An 8,979-nucleotide genomic window follows, 5' to 3' on the forward strand; every position below is an offset into this window, starting at 1 on the left:
GGGAGGGGGGGGCAGAGGATCCAAGTGGGCTCTGCACTGACAGCAGAGAGCCCAATGTGGGGGTTGAATTCACCAACCGAGAAACCATGACCTGAGCTGCAGTCAGGCAGTCAGCTCACTGAGTCCCCCAGGGCCCCGGTTCTGCTCTTCTGCTTTTGAGGGAGAACAGGTTCAGATCGTCTGGGAGCTGGTGGAGGCCATTCCCTTGGCAGCTTGCTGGGCTAACCTGTACTTGTATCTTTTGGTCTTGGGCCTCTCAAAGTTCACCACAGACATAGGCACCCTCACAGTGTTAAGTCCATTTACCTGCACAAAACAAAAGGAATCCTCAGAGGTTAGTTGGGCAGGTAAAAACGAATACCAAGCTGCTTACCCGCGAGAAAAAGGGGACAGGATGTGAAACACTCACCGTCACCTCACACCAGTACTCGCCCCACTGTGTAATGGGTTCTTCTGGTAATTTTAATGCATGTGGGGCGACCACAACACCAAGCTGCAAAAAAAGCCAAAGCCAAAAGGAGCTGTTTACACTGATGCAACTCTAGGCAACCTCAAAGAAGGTTCTGGAATTTCCTGTACAGGAATGAATAAAGCAGAGTTTACCCTGGCCGATCCCATGTTTCCCCTCCACAGACAGTGGCAGAGAAACTCAGTCCTAATTTCTCAGAAAGGGAGGAGGATCCACCAAAGAGAAACAGGGCTTGAGACCGAAGTCACTTCATCCACAAAAGTACAAACTGCACAATGAGTCACATTTCCCAGGTTTCTCCTACAGAAGAAATAAATGCTACCACTATCTTTTCCTATCAGTCTTCAAATTCTGGCCACTCTTAGTTGTGAGTCACTTCCCTTCCTCAACCCCTGCAACCAAGGACACTTTCCCTAACTTCGGCTGGACGAACACACCCTTTCCTAACGAAGGGATCAATCCTGGGCCTCCTTCCCAGGGGTAGCTTCTGCCCTCACAGGGACAGTGGTGCCTGGGAACACTCACATTTTTGAAGAAATGGCGGGCAACTATTTCAGGGTTTAGTTCCCATCTGACGTTGTTCTTCATCCCCACCTCCAGGTGACAGCTTTTCAGAAATTTCACTGTCTGATAGGAAGTGTAAACAGGGGCTAGGTTATAGTTGGAATCAAAAAGGAAGACACATGTTAGCAAGAGACACAAGATCTGAATTCAGGAAAGAGGCACAACTTCTGCCTCACAAGCATACAGGTGAGATGAATTGGAAACAGAGAACATTCCTATGGTCTCAAGGCTGATTCTGTACAAACATGTTTTAGTGATACTTTGGAGGGGAATGTCACCTATTCTTGGTTGTTCCTAAGCAAGGAGAAACAGGCCCTGTCAAAGTCAGACTTCTCAATGGGGATCACTGATAAATCTTGGGACAGAATGACCTTCATAGACCATTTTAACCCAATACTTCTGGCCCTTGAGTCCCACTGCTCCCCAGTTAATAATTCCTTTCTGCTTACAGAATGAAATATAAACTCAGCTGGATTCAGGGGCGCCTGGGTGGCTTAGTCGGTTAAGCGTCCGACTTTCGCTTAGGTCATGATCTCGCGGTTCGTGGGTTCAAGCCCCGCGTTGGGCTCTGTGCTGACTGCCAGCTCAGAGCCTGGAGCCTGTTTCAGTCTGTGACTCCCTCTCTCTCTGACCCTCCCCTGCTCATGCTGTCTCTCTCTCTCTCTCTCCTAGAAATAAACAAAACATTAAAAAAAAAAAAAAACAAAAAACTCAGCTGGATTCAAAATGTTATACAAATCTCATCCCAACCCCCTTTATAGCCGTAACTATTACCCTATATGAGTCCTCTGCTTTTGCTAGACTGAACTTTTTATGTTAAAACATGCCTTCACTACCTACCTTCATTTCTTTTCCCTTTTCCGCCCTCCTGGCCTATCCAAAGCCTACTAATCCCACAAGGCCCAATTTTTTTTTTTTTTTAATGTTTTATTTATTTCTAGGAGAGAGAGAGAGAGCGTGAGCAGGAGAGGGTCAGAGAGAGGAGTCACAGACTCCGAAACAAGCTCCAGGCTCTGAGCTGGCAGTCAGCACAGAGCCCGACGCGGGGCTCGAACCCACGAACTGCGAGATCATGACCTAAGCGAAAGTCGGACGCTTAACCGACTAAGCCACCCAGGCGCCCCCCACAAGGCCCAATTTAATCCCATCTGAAAAAGACCCTCCCATCAACCTAATCCTTTCTGGTCCATGTCATTCTTACAATCTACTCCCTTGAAATTACTGATCACTTTCTCATGTGTCTATGTTTGTTGTGACTTATCTGTAAACAGCTATGGAGGCAGAGCCCTCATCTCACACTTTTCCATGGGTCGCCTGCTACCTGGGTCGGGGACTCAGCAAGTCAGGATCTCCCAGGAAGTCTCAAAACCAGTTTCGGCAGCCAAACATTTCCCCTTCTTCTTACTACGCTTGTGTCTACGATCAGGATCCTTCAAGGAAATCAAGGAGCCTCTCAGGAAGAGGCTGCTAACTCCTTAAGTGGCAAATAAGACTTTTCTGTGTTGTTACTCACCATCTCACCTGCCCTGGTCTGGATCTTCTCTAATTTTCCTTCTTTTCTCAGCTAGAAAAGAAAGTCCAAGAGGCAAACCATGAGAGACTCTTGAATGCTGACAAAAACTGAGGACTGATGGATGGGGGAGAGAGGGGGGATGGGCACGGAGGAGGACACTTGTGGGGATGAGCACTGAGTGTTATGTGGAAACTAATTTGACAATAAACTATTTGTAAAAAAAAAAAAAAAAGAAAGAAAGAAAAGAAAAAGAAAAGAAAGTTCAAGGTGAAACAAAGGGAGAAAAATGAGTCTATGATAAATATCAAACTCTTATGCTAGACATAGGCTGGGTTTCTGGATTCCTGTTCTTCTCATCCCTATTTCACTTTTAAATTAAACATCAAAGGGAAGGAAATTGCTAGAAAAAATCTTAAGGTTTTATTCTTCCAAGTCCCTCTGCTCACCAATTTCTCCTCTTCAAACAGTTTCTTGTTTTCAGGGGATGCATATACAGCCAGACCTTGAGGCAACAGCTGATTCCGGCCCAAAGATTTCTTCACTGAGACCAGGTCACCCCGGACCCCAAGTCCTGTGGATGAGAACAGACACTGGATCAGGCTGGCTAGTACCTAAAGAGGAGATCAAAGATGCACCTATTGGGGCACCTGGGTGGCTCAGTCAGACTTCGGCTCAGATCATGATCTCACGGGTTCGTGGGTTTGAGCCCCGCATCCGGCTCTGTGCTGACTGCCAGCTCAGAGCCTGGAGCTTGCTTCAGATTCTGTTTCCCACTCTCTCTGACCCTCCCCTGATCACGCTGGCTGTCTCTCTCTCTCAGAAATAAATAAAACATTAAAAATAAAATTAAAAAAAAGATGCACCTATTATTCTCTCACAGTACTTATTCCTCCTAGGAAAAATATTAATACTCACTAAGAACAACACTTAAGAGACTTCTAATTCGTTTTTTTAGGGCCTAAATTAGAAATTTCACATTCCCTGTACAAAGTGAGACTTGTCCCATCAAAGGATTTCGGTCACTGTAGCACATGCTGTTGGGCCTCCTTTCCCCTGCACACAGTTGCGCCATTCGTGTTCCTTTTTCTATGCAGGAAGCCAACCACAATCACTTCCATGGCTTCTTCTCAAATACAGAGATCATTTCTACACAGTAGAGAAAGGCCGCGAACAGCTAAGCGGGGCCGGCAGGAAAGGGCTGATGGCAAACGGAGCCGGCCCGAGGTAGGAAACGCCTTTGCCGGGCCTTACCTACCACCGACTGGGTGAGGAGGAGCTCCAGGTTGCCTTTGGGCCCGTGTTTCGTGTCCTCTACCAGCTTGTAGACGCGGTGTCGCCGGTGCAGGCGCGGCTTCCGGCCGTCCCCGGCCAACGGCACCTTCCACCAGCGCTCCACGACGACGGTGCCCTGGCAGTCGGGGAGCGAGGGTGAACGAATCCCCCAGAGAAACCCCTGCCGTCGTCCGTCACCGGCACAAGGTTCGCCCGCCACCCTCAGGCCGGAACCCCCCAGGAGCAACAGTCGGGCGTAAAGAGTACCTCCCCTCCGAAGGCCAGGACCCCCGCCCCGCCCCCCGGCTCAGAGCTGGTCCTCACCCGACTGTGGGAGAGGCTGAAGCTGCGCTCCGGGCCAGCGGTGTCCCCAGCCGGCGGCGGCCGCAGCAGCCCCCGAACGGCCCCGCGCAGCAGCATCCTGCCCGCAACCGCCGCCATGTTCCCGGCGCCGAGGGAGCGCAGAGGAGGCCCCGGCCCTCGGCGCCGGCGCAGGAAAGGCCCCCGCGGCTGCCCGGGGCGCGCCTGAGCCGCCGGCGCTCAGGCTGGCGAAGCCGAGGGGCAGACCCGGCCCGAGCTGGCCGGGCCTCCCGTCCTCGCGCGCGGCGGAGTCCGAGTCCGCCGCTCGGTGAATCCGCGTCTCCTTACTCCCTCTCTCCGGTTTCCTCTCGAGGCAGGGACGCCCGTAGTTACTGACAGATCGTGGAAGGAGCTGGGAAAGACACCGTGTCCCTTTGGCTTCGCTTTAAAATGGGGGCCTTGGTTAAGCCGCCGCAGCCCCGAGGTCCCTTCCGGCTCTAGCACGCTGAGGGGAGAGGGGTGCAGCTTTCACTTTTCGTCACTTCAGAGCTCCCTGAAAGTGGTGGAGGGATGGGATTCCCTGGGGAACTATGGCAGCTTGGGGAGGAAGCTAACCCTTCACCTTTACAACTGCGGTATTTAAGCTCAAGTTGAAAGAACCCTGGATCACAAGGGAGATGAGCCACAGAAAAGGGAAGCAGGGGTGGGGTCTCAGCGCCCGAGAAAAGACCACCAGGATGGGATGGGAAGGGTCTGTTTAGGCAGCGGAGATTGTGTAAAGGGGCTCTAAGCATCGTGTTGTTTTACTTGTTTGAGCTTCCTCTGAATTGCGCTTTCCTCACTCACCTTCCAGGACACTAGTTGTGTTTTTGTTTTCTTCCTACTTCACCAGCTTTCTTCAGTCTCCTTGGCTGGTTTCTCCTTTTCTCCCAGCTTCGTAGATGGCCCCAAGGGCAGTCTTTGGATCTTTACTCCGTGTACACACAGGCTTTGATCTCCTTCAGTCTGATGACTTCCAAAGTTCTTTCTCCATCCTAGACTTCTAACTTCGCTCAACTTGAAGAGCTTGCTCTTTCTTCTTCTCCTTGTATGTCTAGTGGACGATTCAGAGTTAACGTGGTCCAAACTAAACCCGTCCCTATACCCCGCGTCAGACTGCCTCCCTGCAGCCTTCCCGGTCTCAGGCTTGCGTTGAGACTCAACTTCTTTCTCTCACACTCCAGGAAATCCTGTGGGTTCTATCTTTAAACGATTTCCAGAATCCAACCACTTCCACCACCTTCAGTGCTTCAACCTGGAAGAGGACACTGTCTTTCTCTTCCATCACTGCCGTAGTCTCTTAGCAAATCTCCCTTAATACTCCACAGTTTATTTACAACGCAAGTCAGGATCTTTTTAAAAAGCTAGATAAGATCATATCACGCCTCTACACAAAACTTTGAAGTGACTTCCCTCATAACGTAGTCTACAGGGCCCTCCCTAATCTGACCAATTAGCTCTCTGCCCTCACCTCCAACTTTCCCAACAATTTAGGAAACAGCAGCCTCCCTGCTGTTTCTTGAAAACACCAGGCACTTTCTCTTCAGGACTTTTACATCCACTGTTGCTTAGATGCCGGATGCTCTTACCCCCAGATGTTGGCTTGGCTAACTCCCTCACCTCTTTTAAGGCTCTGATTAAATGCCACCTTTTCAATGAGGTCTACTTGGATCGCTGTTTCCCCAGCCTGCCCCACCCCCTTCACACTCCTGACCTTCCTTTATTCTGCTCTTTCCTCCATAGCAGTTCTCATCTAACATACTAAGTTTTCTTAACAATGTTTGTTGTTTTGTCTTCTCACTGTTAGAAGCTATGCTCCATTAGGCACGGATCTTTGTTTACTTGTGGATCTCCAGCACCTAGAATTCTGCCTGGCTTTCAGTAGGCCCTCAATAAATATTTGTTGAGTGAATGATTGTGCAGAGGTCTTAAAATGGTGGCCCCCGAATCAGATTTTGCTCACGATGTTGATTTTTTAAATCAATGCCTTTTATTTATTTATTTATTTTTAGTTAATAACCACTATTGTAAACATTTTGGAGGAATTTGGCACAAAAATCTATTTTATGTTGAAAAATCATACGATCTGGAACCACTGAGCCTACATTTCTGCAACTGGATGAAACTGAGTTGTCAGCTGCTTTTAGACAGTATATGAGCTTTCCATTTTGCTACAGTCCCACCCAGCAGCTCCACTAATTTCCATTAGCTGTCTTGGCTCCTAAAGGCATGTAGTTTGCAATTTCCACACTACCAGGCAATGAGAAAGTTCAACAATGTGCAGCACCCCTAGGTTATTAAAGGTAGGGATGATAATAAAAATATTGAATTGATAGGAACTGGGAACTGACGAATCAGGTCAGACATTGGATCATGGCCTTGGAAACCTACAGTGTCAGACACCAACCATTTAATTGCTGAAGTGGTGTGTGTGTGTGTGTGCATGTGTGTTACATGAGTGTGCACACACGCATGCATGCGTGCGTCCGCCGGAATAAGGGGCCAGGTTGGGGGCATTCTGCAAGTGTTCAGGCAGGGCTATTTACCAATCAGTACAGAAGATAAAGTACGGTATAAGAAAACAAAACCACTGGAACAGCCATGAAGTATGGAGTAGGTGAACAGGAGCCTTAGCTAAGGGGGTTGGGTGGGGAGGAGCAGCACAGTGGAGTCTTGAAGTGGTGTACGGGCTGACTCTTTGCCCATGTCATAGTGCCCACCGGGTCACAATGACAGCAGGCTGCCTAAGCCTCTGGCACTCATCTCTGAACCTCACTTTGCCGCAGGGAGGCACTGAACTGAGAAACTGCCTTGTAACAGGTTGCGCCCCTCTGTCTTCTCCCTTTCTTATATCAAGAGGGGAAAAACACGGAACTACCTCTACCCGATCTGGTCACCATACGCCTATTACCTTTACTGTTACAAATACCGGATCACCCTCCGGGAGAAGATGCTGCCTTGTTATAAGAGGTACTTGTTTTCATCTCTACTTGTAGTTGTTTATTATATAAACTGTCAGGAAAAATAAGAGAATCTGAAGGAACTATCCCGGTGGCAAGAGATAATAATAGCAAAATAGGGCAGAAGGCTGGCATGGAATTAAACATTTTTCCACCTGGCTGGCCTGGGAGAATGGAATAGGCTCATCCATGAGAAGATAGTGCGAGAGCCTGGTCCTATGTACCTGAAAGTTATGAACCCCTCCCCTTCTCAGATGCAGAGGTAAACTAATTTGGGCCCCTTTTCCCAACCAGCATCATATATAAGGAACGGGAGGACTTGACACTCCGGCCCCGTTCCTGCCTTCAGTGCTCCTGAGTCTCCAGCAGGCCTCCAGGTGGTCAGATGCACCGAGCAGGGTGACCACGACCAGCTTAAAGAATTATACTCGGTAAGTGGTAATTGTACTCGGTAAGCACACTGGTGCTGTGCCAGGGTTGCTGCAATGACACCTTGTGGAGAGGGGGCATTTGCTAGCTGGAAAACAACTAGATCTTGATGCTCATGCAGAACAGCTACTGCTTTAGAAACAAGGATCCTAGCCCGGAGATATTAAGTCAAGTTCATAGAGCTGGTGGTGAGATGCAGGACGGGAAAAGAGGAGGTAGGAACATAGAGCAGAATGTATTGAGTTCTGCGACATAAAGTTGTTTAGATGGCAAGCGGGGACCAGAACCTGGCACTCCTCAACTTGGCCCTGGACCACACTACAGTAACATACCTGTGGTAAGGTGCATTTTAAATGAGAAATCGGAGAATTCAGAGAAAACTTCTATGATGTAAAAAAGTGGAAGAGCATGGTCAGTGACGCAGTAAACAGATGACACAGCATTGTTTAAAGAATAAGCTCTCCAGGGGCACCTGACTGGCTCAGTTGGTGGAACATGCAACTCTTGATCTTGGGGTTGTGAGTTCAAGCTCCATGTTGGGTGTGGAGATTACTAAAAAAACCAAAAAAACAAAAAAACCCTCTCTGATATAAGTTTCTGAAGGGTTGGTGCACCCCTTGGGTGACGTTAGCAGGCAGAAATACTGCAACTCATTTGACTCCTTTCTAGATATCAAGGGAAACTCCATGATAGAGAATTAGGGCCTAAGACTAAGGGACAGAGTGGGAATTTGCTTCCTCTGACACAGGCAGACTGGCCCAAGATCTGATCCGAGGACTAGATGAGAGCAGGAGGAGACAGTTAATCTTCTGTCCCTTTTCCAGGCTGGGAACCTGACGGTGCTGGCTACTGACCCCCTGCTCCACCAAGACCCAGTACAATTAGACTTCCACTTCCGCCTCACACCCCAGACCTCTGCCCATTGGCACGGCCTTCTCTGTGACCATCGACTCTTCCTGGATATCCCATATCGGGCCTTGGATCAAGGCAACCGTGAAAGGTGACAGAGCCCTGATGGGAAAGCAGGGAGGGAGGGTGAGAGGGGAAGAGGCAGGAGGTTTCCTTGGATGTCATAATCAGGTGGTGGGCCTGCTAGCCCATGAGGGTGGATGCAGGAGCTGCTTTCACAGCCCTGAACCGGCAGGCAAACACGCCTGTGAGCTGAGCCAGGATCTGGGCTTCAGGGGACAATGGCTCATGGGAGGTTCTGGACTCCCGATTCAGAAACAGTAGTTAGGGCGCCTGGGTGGCTTAGTCGGTTGAGCGTCCGACTTTCGCTTAGGTCATGATCTTGCGCTTCGTGGGTTCGAGCCCCACGTCGGGCTCTGTGCTGACTGCCGGCTCGGAGCCTGGAGCCTGTTTCAGTCTGTGACTCCCTCTCTCTCTGACCCTCCCCTGCTCACGCTGTCTCTCTCTCTCTCCTAGAAATAAAA

The 8,979-nt window shown here is 49.5% G+C and overlaps 2 protein-coding genes across 2 annotated transcripts in view; one reads left to right on the top strand and one right to left on the bottom strand.

Annotated features, from left to right (window-relative positions):
- Positions 1-28: 28 nt before the first annotated feature.
- MRPL9 (mitochondrial ribosomal protein L9) lies at positions 29-4,294 on the bottom strand. The gene is made up of 7 exons (XM_039246261.1): positions 4,143-4,294; positions 3,798-3,954; positions 2,993-3,117; positions 2,547-2,597; positions 995-1,096; positions 410-493; positions 29-306 (listed from the first exon to the last, which is right to left on the bottom strand). Exons 1-7 carry the CDS (start codon positions 4,257-4,259, stop codon positions 172-174), a joined length of 771 nt encoding a protein of 256 aa, XP_039102192.1. The 5' UTR covers positions 4,260-4,294; the 3' UTR covers positions 29-171.
- A 2,464-nt stretch (positions 4,295-6,758) lies between these two features.
- OAZ3 (ornithine decarboxylase antizyme 3) overlaps positions 6,759-8,979 on the top strand; it is a 3,630-nt gene continuing 1,409 nt past the window's right edge. The window contains 5 exon segments of the mRNA XM_039246232.1: positions 6,759-6,770; positions 6,961-7,127; positions 7,412-7,472; positions 7,474-7,548; positions 8,371-8,546. Of these exon segments, the coding sequence (XP_039102163.1) occupies positions 6,759-6,770; positions 6,961-7,127; positions 7,412-7,472; positions 7,474-7,548; positions 8,371-8,546 (491 nt within the window).

This window comes from Hyaena hyaena, unplaced genomic scaffold (assembly GCF_003009895.1).
Source record: "Hyaena hyaena isolate Hyena2069 unplaced genomic scaffold, ASM300989v1 scaffold_284, whole genome shotgun sequence".
Lineage (NCBI taxonomy): Eukaryota > Metazoa > Chordata > Mammalia > Carnivora > Hyaenidae > Hyaena > Hyaena hyaena.